This window comes from Ambystoma mexicanum, chromosome 7p, assembly GCF_040938575.1.
Source record: "Ambystoma mexicanum isolate Mex_15411 chromosome 7p, UKY_AmexF1_1, whole genome shotgun sequence".
NCBI lineage: Eukaryota > Metazoa > Chordata > Amphibia > Caudata > Ambystomatidae > Ambystoma > Ambystoma mexicanum.
This window is the reverse complement of record NC_090939.1, coordinates 261,448,469-261,467,874: the sequence shown is the minus strand read 5'-3', so window position 1 is coordinate 261,467,874 and position 19,406 is coordinate 261,448,469. Positions and strand designations below refer to the sequence as shown.

General features: G+C 44.2%; 1 protein-coding gene across 3 annotated transcripts in view; it reads left to right on the top strand.

The window, feature by feature from the left end:
• The window catches only part of IFNAR2 (interferon alpha and beta receptor subunit 2), a 495,451-nt gene that overhangs the window by 222,975 nt on the left and 253,070 nt on the right, over positions 1-19,406 (top strand). For all 3 annotated transcript variants that reach the window (XM_069636321.1, XM_069636320.1, XM_069636323.1), the window contains exon 6: positions 10,177-10,348. In XM_069636321.1, coding sequence (XP_069492422.1) covers positions 10,177-10,348 — 172 coding nt within the window. The remainder of the gene's footprint in view (positions 1-10,176; positions 10,349-19,406) is intronic.

The window sequence follows — 19,406 nt, the reverse complement described above, 5'->3', positions numbered from 1 at the left end:
CCATAACACAAAATAAAAATAAAAGATTAAAAGTTTCCTTGAGAGGGTACTCGTCTACGTATTGGACATGTACAATTTTTCTGCTAATGAGCCAAGAATAGTGCCTTCATCTACACCATCTGATATTCCGAGGCAACGATCTATAAAAAAATCTTTGAGCCCTTTGGCAAAAGATAGCAGAGGTTGCGTGCAATTTGTTTGGCCTACGCTCCTCTCTCTCTATGTGGCTCTTTTATTATGCTCCTTGTCTGGTCAAATTGGTGTCTGCCTGCTGCATTTTGTTAGCTCAATGCTTTGGGTATCCACACCAACACTATTTGATCATGCCTTGTTTCTCAACCTCTTTGGCCATACTGTATTCTATTGTTTACAAACAATCCTCCTTTCCCCGATCAGCCCCTGCATTTTTGTATTTCGGGTCATTACCTATTATCCCGTTAATCTGGAGGATTAAGTCGTATGTGTTAATCAGGACTGACTATACACGCTATGGAATTATATTATTTAGGGCCTACATCCAGTTGCTGCAAAGGTCCTTCTTGAGATTTACTCTGCGCGCCAAATTAGGTTTGGTCCCTTTATTTGTTTTGTCTTTGGCGGGATTCACGAGTGAAGCCCGCCTCTGGCTCTAGAGTGTCTGGCCGGGGCAGAAAGTGAGGGAGGTGCCCGAAACTCCCTGTGCTTAATCCCCTTGGTTACAGGAATGCACCCAAAGGTGACTGGCTGGCTGCCTGTCCGGCAAGGACAGCCACCCTGCTGTGTGATTGACTGCTAGGCTGGAATTAATGGGAGAAACCTGCATAAAAGGCGAGGCTTTTTGGCTTGGAGTCGACCACTGGACGAAGGAATCCGAAAAAGAACTTGGAAGAGATGCCTGCTGTAACTCCTGGACAGTTGGTTTGCCCGGTGAAGCCCTGCTGCTGTGCTGAAGCTCCAAATTCGCTCCGACTAGAGAAGCCCTGCAAGGATGACTTCTCCCGTTGAGTTGGTGGGACCAATCAACTCCAAAGTGAACTCGTCTGGACATCCTCTCGGAGCTGGCTGTACTTCCTTGCTGCTGCAGGAACCGAAGTGCCAGGGAGAGGAACACCAGATTGGAGTGCATCACTTTTAAGTCAGGCCCGAGCTGCTGGAAGATCCTCCGGACTCCCAGGAAGCAGGACTGACCAAACCTGAGCCTCCTCAACAGAGTGCTGGACCCCAGATGCAAGGAAAGTCCGAAGTGTTAGCCAAGAACAGCAGTGGTGCTATTTGCAGAGACGCGAGGAGCTGAAACACCCAAGTGCCACTGATTTGAAGATTTCCGGTTGCTGTCACTGACTGTCCCATTGCAGTGCAGGAGTCTCCAGAAGCCCTCCCTCTAGTCCCCACGACTGAGGCCCAGGAACAACAGGTTCTGCAGAGCTGCATAGGAACACAAGCCAGCTGGAACCATTTCTTCTAAACAAAGGTACTGTACAGTCTAAGAACTTATCTCTTGTTGTGTAGCCTTACTTGTTTTCAGTTGAGACTTTTCTTGGTTGCTTATGTAGAGTTGCTTGCTTCTTCTACTTCTCACAAGCCTAACAGCGTGTGGCCCTACATTGATTAAACCTTTCTACAATGACTTCTAAAACATTGTGCAAGACTTTTACTTACCTGCAAGAAGTGCTTCAGCTCACCTAGACTTTTGCCCAATTGACATTGGCCTAGCCTGGCTCCCTTGAATGACTCTTCTTCCCTCTGACATTGCGCTTTACCTTTCCTTCCAGGACGGGGTTAACTTGCTTCCATTGTGGGGTTCAAAAGTACTTACCTGCTTCAGAATAATTGTGTGATCTCTTGTTTTATTCTAATAACCCTTTTCTTTGATACTCATCTCAGTATTTCTCTAAATGTACCAGTGATATATTAATGTCCACATTGTCCTAGTTATTTAAGTGACCTGAGGGAGTAGGAAGTGTCTGTGTGCCATCCCAAATGGGTATTTGCTGGTTTAGAGAAACTAAGAGTGTGTATTTTGGAGTGCATGTGTGTGTTACTATTATATTGCCTCTTCTGAAGAAGGTGAAGGCTTATTCAAACTGACTGATATATACATTAATAATTGTGTAATCAAGAAACCTTGAGTGTAAGTTTAATTGAATACTTGGCACTGTGAATCTCTGTGTAACTACCCTACTGCTTGTATTGACCCCTCTTGAGATAAGCCTGGCTGTTCAACCACACTACCACTGGTCAATCTTCCTGACCTGGGTCAACCCCAGAATCTTTTGTTTTACTAGTGGGATATTTTTCCTTAATACCGCTGTGAGTGGGAACCTTTTTCCACACTCACAGAATAGTTTACTCTTTTTATGGGTGTCATTTTTTTAAACTCTTCATAGTGTCTTTTTAAAGTTATCCTCTTTACCAACTTATTTGCAAGAAGTACCTGCTGTTGCTGGGTTGCCCTATGGGCTCCCCTTTTAACTTTATTTTGCTAACCTTGAGAGAACTACAGTTCCAATGGTAGAAAGGATCTTTTGATCCCTTTTCACATTTTATTTTGTGAAACCAGCACACCCCACCTTATGTGGAGTGCTGGGGAGATGCAATGTGTCCCTTTCACACTAAAACTGTAAAAATTCTGTTACAGGGACAAGCTTAACTTCAATGGCTGGTGGCAGTGATGCCTTGTATTAATTTGGTGCACTTTTGCCACGGGCTGTGTTCACAGTTGCAGTACAAGCACCTAAGGGTGCTCATTTTACCAGAATGGCCCCGTCTTCATTTTTTGCCATTTTAGTGTTTCTTGTCCTTTCCTGTTCCTTCCCCTGACATACAGGGTGGGAAATTCCTTTGTTTGATTTTTAACTTCGGCGGCAGTCCCCTGGACTCACCACCCAGGCTCCAGTCTGTCTATGAGGGCAGTAAGCGAGGGAGGAGTCCACAACTCCACAGCCCTTTGCCTTCCTCCCTGCCCGAATGGGGACAAATCCTAGTGGGGGGCTGACAGTCCTGATTGGACAACCCGACCGCCCCTTCTTGTAAAATGCAGGGAGACAATGCAGAAGTTTTGTAATTCCTGATAAATACTGCGAACCTGGAAGCTGAAGAGAAGTCGACCACTGGAACTGAAATCAAAGAGGAGGATGATGGAAAAGCAGCAGAGATTATTTCCAGCGGCAAGGAGAGCCTTCTGTGTAACCTGAGCCTGCTGTAGCCCTTCCTTTCAATCGACATGGGGACTCCGAAAACGACGGCCCTGACCAGAGCCTGGTTAGATGCACTAGACTCAAGCAGACCTGCATTTTTAGCCATGCCACGTGTTGCTGCAACCTTGCGTTGCTGCAATACCCCAATACCCTGGGACCTCAAGCCACTGTGCTGTGCACAGTCTTCCGAATCTCGCTGAAACTTTGTGGGCATCGTGGTGGATCTCCAGAGACGCAAATAGTCAGAAAAGCCCCCTCAACAGGGTGCTGGACCTTTGTAACGATGAGAATTCAACTGTAATTTTCTGTCTTCTTCTGTGCTCCTTGAAAAGGCGCCAAATCCGCAGAACTGCATTCAGCAGTGAGGAAAACCTTGCCTTGAGCCTTCTTCATTGATCCCTGCTGCAAAGTTCCTCCTGAGGTCTTGTTTTCAGTCACCACGACAAGGAATCGGTTGCAGACCCTGAAGTCGTCCTGCTGCAAAATCTTCTTCAATGCTGAGGTAATGTGTTGGCTTGGGTATGTACTTACCTTAAGTCTCTTAGGATTTCTGTGTAGCTGTGGGTTGTTTTCTCTGATGGCGAGGCCTCTCATCCAGTGCACCCAGTCCCACTGCCAGGGCTTCTTCTGTGAAGCCTCTGGACCCTCTTCTAACTCAGAAATAAAGTACTCGCCTCTTTGCCCAGTCTTCCTAAGGAACTCTGACACTTAAGAACCTATCCTGACACTGCCTGTTGGTCACTAGATCCTAGTGAGCTCCCCTCCCCCTTCTAACACGGAGAATGCTCATGCTCCTAGAATAAGGGAAAGACTTTTAAGGGATTGGGACTGTTTCCTAGAAAAGAAAATACGTGTTTAAAGGTTACTTACTTGTAAAGAGTTGGTTGGTAACTCTACCTTTTAAGAATGAACAGTTACAAAAGTTCTTACCTCGAATGTGTGATGCACTATTTTTAAAAGTATGGTTAACATCTTTTCATTCCGTAGAAACTGTTTTGCCATTATAATAGAATGTAGTTTTGAAGGTATATTACTCACCTGTGATTAGGTTGGGCCTCTTTCCAAAAGTAATGCGTTGGTTTCACCAGATTATTCCTGGAAGGTAATTGTATGAGTGTCCCCCCAACTGGGTCTTGCTTCCCCTGACTTGCTGTCAGCCTGTACAGAATAAGTCTGTATTAGTTTGTTGCCTACCTAGGATAACTGTGTCATTCAGTAAAGTGTAACATTAGGGTTTTCTCTCCCTGTGCTATCAAACCCAGAGTCTGTGGTTCTAACTGTCCCTTATAAGTCCTACATCAGTCACTTGTATAGTTGGGAAAGATCTAACCTGGACTCCTTGTGAGATATAAAAAGTATATGGGTTTTACTTACCTTGAGTTATCTGTGTGCCAGCCCAAAAATAAGTTACAAGAGTTGCTGCTCATCTCAATCTGTGTTTTATTAATCTCAAAAGCACCTGTAATTGAATATTACATCCTTAGGTTTTACTCACCCAGTAGAACTGTTACCACAGCAGTAGTTATAGGTTTTTACTGTACCTGGAAGAAGTGTTCCACTATTCACAAAAAGTATATTGTCCAGTTGACTGATTATGTGATTCGTACTAAGAGTTACTGTACAACTGCCCTTGCATTACTGAATGTAATTGTGAAAGTAACCATTGGTTTTTACTCCCCAAGAATAGGTGTGACGTATACTGAATGTGTATGAAAAGGTTTAGACTTCCCTAGAACTACTGTTGGGTATTTCAAATAAGGTTTATACTTGGGTCTGTGTACCTACACGTATATTGTTGTGTTTTTTTATAATTGTGATTTCATATAATGTGTTGGTGCTTATTTACCTCTAGATTTATCTGGGCCTACTTGTATTTAAATAAATCCTTTATTTTCCATACATAGTGTTTCAGTGTTTCTTTGGACCATTTGTATTACAATTTCATTTGTACTTATTCTACAGGCCTCTCTCCCTCCTAAAATAAGCCTGGCTGCTCTGTCTATGCTACCGTATACTCGGGTAGTACAGACGTATACTAAGAGTGGAGTCTTGTACTGCCTCAGGTGAATGGTTTTACTAAGCCCTTAGTTGAACTTCAGAAAAACGGTCCTAACAGTCCCTGAATAAAGAAGTGATACAGCAGTATTTTGTCTTGGCTTTCTTCTTGATTCCATGTGTCCTATGTGACGGAGCCAAAGTGCAGCCTTTATTTTCATGTTTTGGGAACAATAAGCAATGTGACGCATGTTTTGGGGTGCTCAGTAATGAAGCTGTTGGACATTTCTGCCCTTGGTAAACCAAGGAAAAGATGGTTTAGCAGTTAAACTAGCCACAAAAAGTGATGTAACAAAACCGAAGCAGATTTATGCAGTTGTATATTCGTGGATTAGGACTGGTTTGTGATAGTCTGGTGAGAACAGTGAGATTGATATTCTGCTATACAATGCATAGAAGTGCATGCAAGTTGGGCTGACCTGCCTTCCTGTAACCATCACCAGAAACTCCCCCCATTAATTTTAGTATAGTAAAATGTAGGCAACAGGCAAACCTTTCGGAACCAGGACTTAAATGTCCAGCAGCAAAGTGGTCAGCAGATATTTATCACCTACTGAATAAAAATCAGTGAAAAGCCATTTGTTCGCTATCCATGGCTATCCATGGCAGTCTGTTCCCTGATCTTAATCTGATATATCACAGACTGTGACCAGATCATATATTATGCTGTTAAGTAAGAATTTGTAAAGTCCAACTGGTGTGGGACTTTACAAGACTCATCTCTTGGTATTAGGTAACCCACCTTTTAATATAGGCCTTACTACACAAGTCTGTAGTGTGACTGAGCAGCCAGGGTTAATTTAAGATGGGTAATGTGAGCTTTAGAGCTGTACAGTGAAATCAGTAAATACACTTAGTTATTGTATAAAAAAAATATATAAGGATTAGACCATCTTTAAAAAGCAGCAACTAATAGTAACATTAATCCAGAATTTAGGATTTAATTCAGTAAGAGCAATAGAGCAGGTGAGTAAACTTTTCATGTTATACACATTTCAACACATTGAGTGACGTCATTTGAGGTCAGTAATACTTTTGTGATCACCTTTGCAATATTGATTTATAAGGAACGAAAAGTTATAGTCCGGTCAGAACATATTTTGTACTTGGAAAAACCTGTAAGGGAACAAGCACTGCCAAAGCTAATGGGTTCAGAAGGGGGCCTTTAGGGAGCCAAGACAGCCAAAGCCATGGGTTAGTTAAACGTTCTGATGCACTCTTCTTAGAAAGAGAAACATGTTTTACAAAAGTCAGTAGGTCAAATAGAAAATGACAGAAGCTCAAGCGGAGCCTCCTTGAAGAAGCAGAAGCTGGGAGGCCAGCACAAGTGAGTTGAGGTCAACTTAAGAGTGTAAAATAGTACTCCCCAAGCTAGGAAGCACCACAATTGGCAAAAGGTAGATGAACACCAAGCCCCACAGTACCTGTGGACTGAAGAATTTGTTCCAGCTGGATGCTTTCCTGCTGCAGTGTAGCAGATCCTTGGTCATGGTGACGAAAGAGAGGACGTCTGGCGGGCTTCTGAGGCACCACTCGAAGGAGGGGCTCTGCAGCAATGGATTCTTTGATTCAGCGGCCTTTTGTGGTTTTGGCACCTTTTTCTCAGCACCAAAGAAGAACAAACAGCTCCAGTTTGATGTTACTTAATCCGTGAGTCCTGGACTCTGATGAGGGGACTGGATGAAGATTTCCTGCTTCTGTAGGGTCGTATGGATGCCCATGAAGTTTTGGACGGATTTGCACTTCCGAAGGCAATGCAGTCGATGGTCAGGAGTCCACGGGCATTGGGATTCTGCAGCTTTGGAAAGTCACAGCAAGTCCGGGGTTGCGCCAAAATGGTCCCACCAGCCCAAGGGAGGAGGTTGTCCTGTACAGGTCTTCATAGTCGAAACGAAAATGGGGTCAGCACAGCTGCAGGGCTTCACCGGGCACTTTGCGGTCCAGGAGGGTGCTGCTGGCGTCTCTTCACGTCTTCATCAAATGTTGTCCTCCAGTGGTCAACTCTGCCTCTAACCCCAAAATCCTTTTAAGCATTCACAGCCCTAGACCCTAGGCTCTCAATCACGCAGCAGGGGGGCTGTCCTCCTTTGACAGCCAGCTGGCCAATCAGAACTGTTTTCACTCTGGCACACCTAGAGACAGAGGGCTGGGACATTTCGGGACCCTCCCCCACTTCCTGCCTTTCCAGACACACTGAATCCAAAGGCAAAATGCACAAAGGACTAAAACTTGATTCAAACAGAGTAAAAACCCAGAAGGAAATAACTGACAATAAATGGCAAAAAAGAAGACGGGGGCAGGGGGTGGGGCATTTTGTGAAAATGGTCACCTTTTGGGTGCTGTACTGCAGCTGAGGAATCAGCCTACAGATACATGGCACAAGGTAGTAAAAAAGAAACCACTGCCACCAGCCATTCAAGTTAGTTGGTGTAACAGAATGTTGCATGTGAAGTGGGATAAAGGAGTTACTATGCAACACCCCAGCACTCCATAGTATGGTTTGTGCTGGACCCACAAAAAGAAAAGCTAATTAAAACGGGAGTCCTCTTACTATTCTTGGGAACAGTAGGTCACCCAAGAAAATGTAGTTAAACATTAAGAGAAGTCCAATGAACTTCTCAGTGGCACTGCACAAAAGGTGCTGTTTGTCACAATGCAAAAAAGCAGATGTCTATGGAGTTTACCAGACTCCATTAAACAGTAAAACACAAAAATCCTAGTCAGACAAAACACATGAGAGTGAGAAAAAAGTCCCACTCACTCAGGAGTTAAAGTTAAAAAGCCCTGAGTCCAGCAAACGAGCTGGGGGTCTCTAGGTCTCTAAGGTTAAAGGGAATTGGCACCAAAATGGAAATTCTCCCTAACATATACCAGTCAGAAAAGACAAGTGCACAGAGGGAGGTAGTACTGAACCCCCCCCACCCCCCCGAAATGAAGTGGCAAAGTCGATCCACATTATCTGTTGTAGTTGCTGTCACATATGAAGTTTTGAACATGCAAGTTGCTGCACCCACTCTGGTGCTAGGCCTGTTGCATCAGTGTGATCTGAAAGCATGGCCACCATCATTATGACTTTGGTGTAATAACTTACTATACCGCATTTAGGTTGAAGACAGTATAAGGTGCTATGTGCACACCAGGAAGCAAAGCTGTTTGGGTAAATATCTACCTTAGTCAGCAAAAAGGCCAGTCGACCTTATGATGTGGATCCTATTTTGTAAGGGGATGTTGCTCCTCAGACATGTTACTGCAAGAATGATGTACTGTCACTGGAGGAAGGTCGAGGTCCAAAATCTTGAGTTTTAAATGCTGTTCTGTCATGAATGCAACAAGGGTATAGATTCCAAAAATATCTTTTGGATGTTCGACAATACTTAAAGAAAATCCCTGTTTTAAAACAAAAAAAGCACAGGTTACTATGCATTGGCGCTTTTACTCACACCATGTCTGCACACCAGTTTGTATGTTAACACCTGCGTAGGCGGAAGGCTAGAAAGCTAATAGCCAGAAAAGACATTGAGGCTGATGGGCGCTATCTGGGAATACATCTGTCCAAAATGTCCAATGGCTTCGAACAGTTTTCTTTTCTTAAGCCCATTACTGCTGCATGGCCCTTTCAGCATGGCTAAGCACAATTGTCAGTACATCTATTCCAAACCAGTGTGCCACGTTCTTAGCGTTGGAATAAGGTATAATGCCAAGAATGTGACCTGCGCATTGTCAGCAATAGAGGCAGGCGATGCTCAAAAAGTACTACTGTACCGTTTCCGTACCAACATTGATGTCACATTAGCCTTGATGAGTGAAAAGAGGGACAGTAGAATGTAGCGTATACTAATCGCCATGTTTATACTGGACTCTACATAAGATTTTTAAGTGGGAGTATTTAACTCCCTATTTTTGTTTTTTACTTGGCAGCAAAATTAGTCTAGGGAGTGTAAATGCAATTTGGAATCCTAAGTCATACTTCTTTGCACCTGGTTATCATGCACATTAAAAGATGCCTTTTGACCCTAAAGTTCCTCTTGCTATGAGGCAGTATTATCTTTTTCTTTTTTTTTTTGGCACCTCTTTCCTATACATACATATCCATGGAGCTGTATAAGTGGAAGCAGTGGGGCAGGCTCCTCTGTGACTGTTTCCTACTTTCCGATAAGTAGTTTCACTCCTTTTCTAGTTCTGGAATAGGGTAGCACTTTATCGCCAAATATAAATAGGAACAACTAGGAGGGAGATGACGGGAGGAGGTGACGCACAGCTTGTAGGTGTTTATTTACCCACCAATGACAGCCACCTATCATGCTAATCCCTATGGCCATTCCCCTCTACCCCCACTGCCTCTGCTTGCCCAAAACCCTCCTGGGATCTCTTTGAGTTAGTTATTCCGAGCAGTAACATCAAACTTTGGCTCACCAGTATTGTTTCTAAACAGTATACTGTGAGTTTCTTAATTGCAACTATAGATCCACTACTGGTGTAACAAACATTTCCTAACGAAGTGTGACTTCAGCCACCTGGTTTCTATCTGTTCCTTGCAGTGTAATCCTGTTAAAAACAGGCATTGATTAAAAAGAACAGTTTTTGTTTGTGTATCAGTATTGAATAGGTGTTTTCCAGGCACTGCTTTCATATGCCCACTCAATCGCACCATTTCCACTCACTGCCATCTTAAAGCCAGTTACTACCATAATGACAGGGTCTGACAAATGCCTATCCCACGCCTATTGAAATGCTTTTTTTTTTAGGCTGGAATATCTGCTTACTTTTAGGAAGTAAGTGGCTGGTGGGCCACCCATATGTGGGGCCGATGGCGAGTAACATTTTGTTTGTCATTTTCACCAATGCTCAATTGATGTCTGCGTGTATACAGTGTATTTCAGTATATTGTGAAATGCTATAGTTAAAGGTTATTTTTAAAGCTTGTAAAAATTTTATTTTCTAACAGATCGATAAAGATGCACATGAAGAAAATTACTCAACCATTATTAAAGATCTGCTGCCAAAGACAAACTATTGTGTATCAGTCGTCGTAACTGCAACGTCAAATCTTAGCAAACATCCTAAGCCATCTGCCCTCCAGTGCCTTGTTACACTCTCTAGCACCAATATAACAACAGGTAAGTGAAGCTTTTTCTTATAAGCCATAAACCTCCCCCCCCATCCCTAACAGGACTCAAGTGTACAGTCTCCGCCCACTTCTTTCAGAGGGCAATGTGAGAAACCTGAGTGTCACCTGCTAGTCCCCGGGGTTCTGTCATCCAGGTGGCCAGGACACAGCCATCGCTTTTGAATCCAGTTCCTGGGGAGGGACCAGTGCGGGAGGAAAAACTGGATGAGGGGTCTTCGGGGAGTGGAAGTGGGACATCGGATGGTGAGACGCAGTATCCCCTTATGTCGGTATTCAAACGCGCTCCCCCGCCACCCTGTTTTTTCGACACAAACACTTTCGCACGGACAACTCAATGCGAGGGAAAATGGACTAACACCCGAGCTGTCCCACTACAATGGTCAGGTATGGTCAGGAAATTAATAATCATTACACACAAACCTGACTTCATCACACTTCCCTGCACGGATAAAAGGTGGCGCACAAAAGCACACTCTGGGCAATACAAGGCGGAAGATGGCAGGACCGAAGAAGATTGTAATGAGGGACGTACTCTTGACCTTTCACCGAAAGACAGTGGGGGGTCATTCCGAGTATGGCGGTAGGGGATTAATGGCATCGGTAAGGATGTCGATGCCGTGAACCCCCTAACGCCTCATTCCGAGGTCCCTTAGCGGGTCCCACTAGGGCCGACTTACCAGCCGCCCTTAGCGGGACCCGTTAGGGGAACATGGAGCTAATAACGGGCCCATTATTAGCTCCTTCCCCATTCCCATTGAGCCCTATGGGGGCTCAATGTGAATGGGGATTGGTTTTCGAAATGGGGATTTACCAGGTCCGCATAGGTCAGAATGTCCCGGTAAGTCCCCATTCCGACTACCCGGACCGGGACCCGAGTTTGGAGGCAGCCATGGTGCTAATAGCCAATGGCACCATGGCTGCCTCCAAACCCGGAATGACCTCCAGTATCTTTCATGAGCCTTCGAGAATATGAAACGTAAGATCTGGAGTTAAAGCTGAAGAATCCTGCATAGTGTGTCAGAGGTACCCGGGGGTCTCACGCACCGATAGTCAAGGCAGGGAGAAGCGTTTGCCACCATGGTACTGTCCTTGGCTCCAACGACAAACCAGCCCCAGTGAAGTCGGCACAGCCGTTGAGGAGACTGATACCAGACTGGTCTGTGTGGAAACCAAGGTTGCAAGTGGCAACTTTATATAAAGAAGATTATTAAGACAGCAGATGAGTGAAAGAACTTTGAAGCTAAGATAAAATATGTAGACAGTGGTCCGGCATCACTTACGTGCTCATTCGAAAGACTGTTGGGTATCCAACCGAAAGGGTGCGTATGTTAAAAGAAGGATTTGTGAAATCGAAGTGGTCCTGCAACAGGTCAAGCCAAACCCTCTGCACATTAGACTTCAATACTTAAGATTGGTCTGAGCCCTGCTGAGGGGAGACTAATTGTGTTGAAGGGATCTGAGTCCGGCTGAAGGGATCCGGGGTGGGCAGTGACTCGCCCAATCTGAATGCTTGTGAAAATCTAGAGGGGAAAACAACTTGTTTATTTGTGTGCACCAGGCCCTTTGAGGAAAAAGATTTTGAGAAGCAAGGAGACTTACGCTCCTGAGGCCATGATGCTGATGAGTGAACGGTAACCTCGTGCTAAAGAAGCCAGAGACTGTGCTACGCTCAAGTGAACTGCCTTATTCCGTGCTGAAAACATGGGGAAGGAAGGCCACGGCCTGAAACCTTGACATATCATTTTAAACACTTCTTTCTTTTTCATAACATTATTCCCCACACTATTTGTATTTAGAGGTAAGGATTGGCAATAGGTTTTTTAGTATAGGCCCTGTTAATTTGGCAAGGCACCACTTGGACTGCGCTATTATTATTAGTTGATGGTTGTAGCTTGCTCCCATCTGTAGATTTAGGTTTAGATAGGTGTTTATCATACCCTTTTTTGAAGTTCAATAAACACTGTTGAACTGTGGTCACTTGTGTCTGTCTTACTGTTGATACCATGCCTTCCTTAGAGCGGACACCGCCCCCCACGGTGATGAAGGAATTAAAAGAATCTTCTGAGAGGCAAATGTTTATTTGTCCTGTGAACTTCCTTCGATTGGGAAACAGCAATTGAGTGAAATATGTATATTTAATTTTTTACATCGCTTCTAGTGAGGTCACTTGCCATTACATATTAGGAGTCCCTGCATTTTTTTAAGGACTTGTTCCCTGATCCATAGGTCACATTAGAATCACAAGCAGCCTTCGACTTGACGGGGGGCCAGTGTAGTGTGCTATATATTTGTATATATCTAGGTGGCAGTTGTAGCTCGCCCATGCCATCAGGCATCAGCGTCAGAGCATAGGAGCGAGATGAGTAGAGACCAATAGGAAAAGGAAGGTGTGAGATAGGTAGATCCAGCACAGAGGAAGGAGTTAGACCATGGATGAGTGTTAGTAACAATGCATGAGAGACCGAAACGTGATCACTGGAAGCAGCAGTAGTTCGCTAGGGTTTGATGATGGCAGGATAAGACATTCAATATTTAAGGTACTAAGTTGTTAACCTATAAAACAGCATCTAGTATGGAACATGTTGCTGAAGGTAGCAGAATGAGGGCTTCCTCGGAGACTGCCTCCAGCTTTAAAACCTTGAAACCAGGCTGCAGTGCTTGAAAACAATTCTGCATAACCAAAAGAATTAAAGGCATGGTCTAGTAAAAATTTTTATTGTCCCTACGGGTCGGCCATGTTTTTTTAAGCCTAAGTGGCTCGATTTTAGAAAACTTTCCTATGGACCTTACCCGAGTTTTCGTCCATTAAACGCACGCGAAAACAAGCACCAGGGAGCCGCCATTTTCTGATAATCCTATCTTTTCCCCGATCGCCCTGGCTGACCTGCTTTTGTGTTTTGTGTATAGTTCTGACACCCACTGGTAACTGGAGGAGAGATTGGAAAAGGGATGTTCAGTTTAAACACAAGATGGAGTGTAGTAGAATTGACTGGAAAAAAACATAAAATAGTCCCCAGCACAAACATTTTTTTAAAGTTATGAACTGTTTGTAACCTTTTTTTGTTTTTTTTTCTTTGCAACTTTTTTGACTCGACCTTCAACAACTGCACGCTGTAGCTCCGATTCGTTTCCGCATGTCCTCCCTTCCTCTTGCGCTGCAACGACTATATTTTCTGTATCCGCGTAGACAGCACGGAATGATGCTCCATCGTCTCCCTGAAACATAGTACTTTCATTACTATGTATCAAAATATTGTTAGCATAAAACACACGCGAGGACGGTACATCTCAATAGCCAAATACAATTTAAACATTGTGTGCAACAATCAAACGACAAGTATTCGACCAGTGATGATCTATTTCGATGGAACTGTCAGTATCCATACCTCTGGCTCTGCATGGACTGCCATGAATGGTTGTATTGGAGAGGAGGCATCTGCATCTCCCTGAAACACAGTACTTGCATTAGTATGCTTTTCAATATTGGAAACAACACACACTTGGGGTCGACGGCACAGGTACATATAAAGAGATAACCGCGAAAGATGCATTGTCCAAAAGAATCAAGGAAAATCCAAATATGATCACATTTCATCGACTTATTTCAACGATTCCTTTACATCTGCATCATCTAAATGAGATGTTGTGATTGTGGTGGAAGCTTCGTCGTCTCCCTGAAACACAGCACTTGCGTTAATAGGGAAGAAAGTATAGCAAATGGAATCACGTTATATGATCACGCATGATGGAGCTGTCATTATCCATACCTTGTGCTGCTGAAGAATATCTATGGATGTTGCAAATGTAGTGCGCACTTCCGAAAGCTGTTGCTTGTCAGGCTCTGCATCAAGTGCAGGGGTTGACGCTCCATCAACTGCCTGAAACATAGTACTTGCATTAGTGAGGATTACAATTGTGAAAACATAACACACACCTGGGGTCGACAGCACAGGTACATATCAACGGCTAACCACGAATGAAACATTGTGTAGAACAATCAAACGACAAGAATTCCAGCTCTGATGATGATGCTCGATGGAGCTGTCAGTATCCATACCTCCTGGTGTTGAAAAACATCTAGAAATGTTGTAGATGTGGTGGACGCTTCAGCATCTCCCTGAAAGACAGTACTTGCATTAGTATGGATAACACTAATTATAACTGAAAACAAACACCAGTGGACGATAACTAAGGTGTATATCAATTGGAAAGCAGTAACCAAACATTCGGTAAAAATAATTACACGATACAATAAAACTATTACTTGACATGCATAAAACAAGTATGTAGCGGATTAGCCTAGTAAGATTACCTGATACGCGCTAGAAGTGGTTGATAACTGCGACCACGTCAAGGATGTAGAATGTTCTTGCTTCAGATTCAAGGGATAGTCAAGAAGTTGTAAAGGTCAATTAATGATTGATAATGAAATGCCAATATTAAAAATAGCCATGTAAGCCGACAGAATACTTGAAAAATGCTCAATACAGCACAGTTCCCTGTCCCCATATATATATACATTGCGTTTGTGGGTTATGAAATCGAAAAAGAATATATTGATAAATGTCATTATTCAAAAAACTATACACTCATATCAATATCGAAATTATTACAAGCGATAGAACACCTACAATATCAATTAATCCATTCGGCTACCTACACACTATCGCAAGGCCGAAAGCTAAATCCAGACACTTGACTCACCGGTGGCGGAATGTGGACGAATAGAGTGGGAATAGCGTTTTCGCGCAATTTCCGTGTCGTTCGCCGTTTATTCTTCTTTGTTACCCAAGAAGTTGTGTACATGTCCAAGGAAAAGTGCCGGCTGCAGATGCGGTATCGATCATCCCTCTTGTCCTCTAAGACTTGTTGGACTCTACTTTCCAGCTCATCCAGTGGATATCCGCAATGTCTGACCCATTCTCTTATTCGATCAACAGTTTTCGGGAATACATGCATTGTAGTGCCTTCAGATTTCGCATGGGTCTTCGAAGGGCAACCGCTAATCGAACAGGCAGGCATTGTTGATAAATCTGAAAAGTAAATATCGACATTATTATACAATCTTCAAGAGTAAAGATTTTATACAAAAGTAAATGAATCATACAATGATCAATGCAAGGTTTGTTTTGGTCGCAGGAACTATACCAGTTCATTATGTGCGGCTTAGTATTTGCATAAATTGCAGAAATGTATAAATTATGTGACTAAAAACTGAACATGTTACTCATCCCTTGGATGTTCTGTATTGCACGAGAAGGAAACATGCTTACATTATAGACTGGACCCCCGAAGGATGCAATTCAATGACAATAGACAGATGAAAATAAATAGATCTATTGATAGCATAGCAATGGAAACTCAAGTCAATAGCTATGAGACCAATGAACATAGCACTATTCTGTACTCTGCTCGCAAATAGATAGAAATTTAAAAATCTGCGAAATATGACCAGGATACATGGCCTTACCTTGACCAACAAACATTTGGATTCAGCAAGCAGAGCAGTATGTTGCGGGAGAATAGGTGGATGGCCACAGGTAGCGCACTGATGGGTATGCTCGAAGCGGTCACAGAAGTTCAAGGATAGCACGACGACGAGCAGATTAGCATAGATCTCAGTAGTTCCCAGGTAGCACGTTCAGGAGTTGACTTGCAAAGCACAAAGTTGTTCTCATGAGACATATCGAGTGGTTTTTAAAGTATTAGAAACTGGGGTGTGTTTGTGAATGAATGACGTATGTATGTCGTGGTATTAGGGGGGCGGCCTGATTGAAGGGGAGGCCTGCCTGGAGACATGGGGTCTGAGGAGACCATGTGAACAATGGCCCCTTGGCGTGGTCTACCTTTTGAAGTGTACATGCAGTTTGGCACCTTGGCCTTTCGCGCCCCTGGCAGCCCCCCATGCCAGCGCTCATCCCCGGGTGTGAACCGCCTTTGATAGAGGGGGTGGGATGGATGGGCCTGGGGCGTGCAGATAAGGCACAGGAAGATTGCTGAATGGAGACACACTTATGTGTATTGCAGGGGGGCGGCCTGCCTCAGCGGAGGCCTGCCTGGAGACACGGGATCTGAGGAGACCATGTGAACAATGGCCCCTTGGCGTGGCCTACCTTTTGAAGTGTACATGCAGTTTGGCACCTTGGCCTTTCGCGCCCCTGGCAGCCCCCCATGCCAGCGCTCATCCCCGGATGTGAACCGCCTTTGATAGAGGGGGTGGGATGGATGGGCCTGGGGCGTGCAGATAAGGCACAGGAAGATTGCTGAATGGAGACACACTTATGTGTATTGCAGGGGGGCGGCCTGCCTCAGCGGAGGCCTGCCTGGAGACACGGGGTCTGAGGAGACCATGTGAACAATGGCCCCTTGGCGTGGCCTACCTTTTGAAGTGTACATGCAGTTTGGCACCTTGGCCTTTCGCGCCCCTGACAGCCCCCCATGCCAGCGCGCATCCACCGGCTCGACCCGCCTTTATATCAATATACAGTATATCGCCTTTATATCAATGATAGTATATCGTTGCTTATCAATAACAAATGCCACATACCTGAGATTCTTGTACAGACCCACACTTTAACCGGTGTATTATAGTGGTCAAGACTGTATAATCCAATGGTAAATGTTAGTATAGATATATGTGTGACTTTTATAGAGACATAACCTACTGAAAGACTTTGAACAAGTGTGTTTTAGTGCATGCATTATCGAGAATGTTATGTTAGCTTAGATAGATAGTGACCACCCTGCTTCACAGCAACCAGACCTTCACCCATTCGGAGCACAGATATCTGACGTCCATCCTTGAATGTAGACACACTTGATTCATTTAAAAAATCGAGACAACTGTTGATAAAATATATGTGGTGTTTTATTTTCATGACACAAAAATACAAGACTTTAAAGATTATACAGGTCAGGTTGCAGCACAGCGAGAGAAAATCCCCTGTACTGACCGCTGTCATTCGGGAACGTTTCTCTAATGGCACAGGCGGGTATCACTCTTCGAACGCGGTGTCCAAGCCTCCCGTGAAGCCACCATGTAAAGGAACGATAGGTCACCAGCCTGTACCACCTGTGAAAAGGAATGAAACAAACTGTTTTTAAATGACCAAGATAGGTTTAATAAACGTTTGTTGTCAATGACAATTCTTGTAACTAATGGCATTTTACACAGACAAATGCCATCTAGACAATGCACACTATTCAACGACTTACATGCGTTACAATGATATGTAGATGTAATTTTGGATATAGTAGAAGACCATGAAATAGGAGTGGCATGACAAGCAGAGTATACTTACTCGTTACTCGGATTACGAGGACAAACAGTTGCTCGAAGTTCGTGCATAAGCACCATCATTATTCTCAACACGGCCCGTGGGAGGCAGGCTGCCCTGAAGTCTGGCAGCTCGGTGATGCATTGCGGTCGTGGCTCGCCTTCCGAAATGTAGGCCAGGCATTCCGAGTTTTCTCGGCAGCAGCAGTTCTCCTCCTCAGTTGGCATTAGCTTGCACCGATTGCATGTGCACCAGGTGGAGACGCCGTCCATGCGACTAGGCCCAGGCTCTTCATCTGTTGATTCGTCCTGCCAACTGCCGTCCGAATCCCCATCGTTTTCGCGTGCTTCCCTTTCCAGTAGTTCCTCCTCGGTATACTCGGGCTGGTACATGTAGGGCATTATTGTAGCCATTGTGTGTTAAACAAACTAAAATAATTTATAGCGGTAGTACTGGTATCTGTTCGCACGGGCTACAAGCGGCGAGGGTAGCTGACCAGAGCACTGAAACGAGTCACAGAATACTCAAAGTAACACAGAGAGAGGAATGGAATCGAAAATCGACTGCTGTATGTTGTGAAACGGTCTGTTTATACTTATTGAGGAGAGAGGCGTCCTGCCATTTCCATGGCGACACGTCATTAGCTGAAGCGCAGCGAATGTTGACACGAGACGTGCTTTGGCATTGGGAAATGGGCGGTACGAGTCTGCTGATGACAGGCTCAGGGGCGGGGGAATTGATTTAGTGCCGCAAAAGCAGGTCAGCCAGGGCGATCGGGGAAAAGATAGGATTATCAGAAAATGGCGGCTCCCTGGTGCTTGTTTTCGCGTGCGTTTAATGGACGAAAAATCGGGTAAGGTCCATAGGAAAGTTTTCTAAAATCGAGCCACTTAGGCTTAAAAAAACATGGCCGACCCGTAGGGACAATAAAAAATTTTACTAGACCATGCCTTTAAGTAGATTTTTGTCTGCTGTTGGACTACCTTGTTACAATGCTGTTAAAATGTCTTTAATGTATATTTTACCTGCTGGGACTTTGAACCTATTCTTAAAAATTCTGCTATGAAATTACTGCTCAGTATTTTTCATGCACAACGTAGCACTGAGTGAGTTTATAGAAAGTAATTGTGCCTAGTAAGGTGCTTCTGTTACTGGGCAAACCCGGTACTGTTAATACTGGTGGCAGAATGGTAATGTCTGTGATGCCTGCAAGTTTGAGGTTGCAATGCAAAAGTGTTAGCAACTCTTGTGTCTAGGCACTTGTCTGCAGCTTACTTGGGGCCCAGGGGGCGATTTTGCTGCTTGAGTGGCAGATAGACACCCACCATAGGTGCAATCGGTCACTTCTCCTTTCATCCAAAACTTAAAATCACCATTGACTTTGTTTAATGTCATACTGATTGGAGAAGGGCATTAATGTGGCAAATTGGCCATTTGGGCAACACTATATTGCTTTGTTTCCTACTGCAATGGTTCAAGAGAGACTTCAATCCATTGTCACCCTTTTTGATAATGAGTACTGCCAGTGACAGCTGATTGCAACCACTGAAACGAGTCACAGAATACTCAAAGTAACACAGAGAGAGGAATGGAATCGAAAATCGACTGCTGTATGTTGTGAAACGGTCTGTTTATACTTATTGAGGAGAGAGGCGTCCTGCCATTTCCATGGCGACACGTCATTAGCTGAAGCGCAGCGAATGTTGACACGAGACGTGCTTTGGCATTGGGAAATGGGCGGTACGAGTCTGCTGATGACAGGCTCAGGGG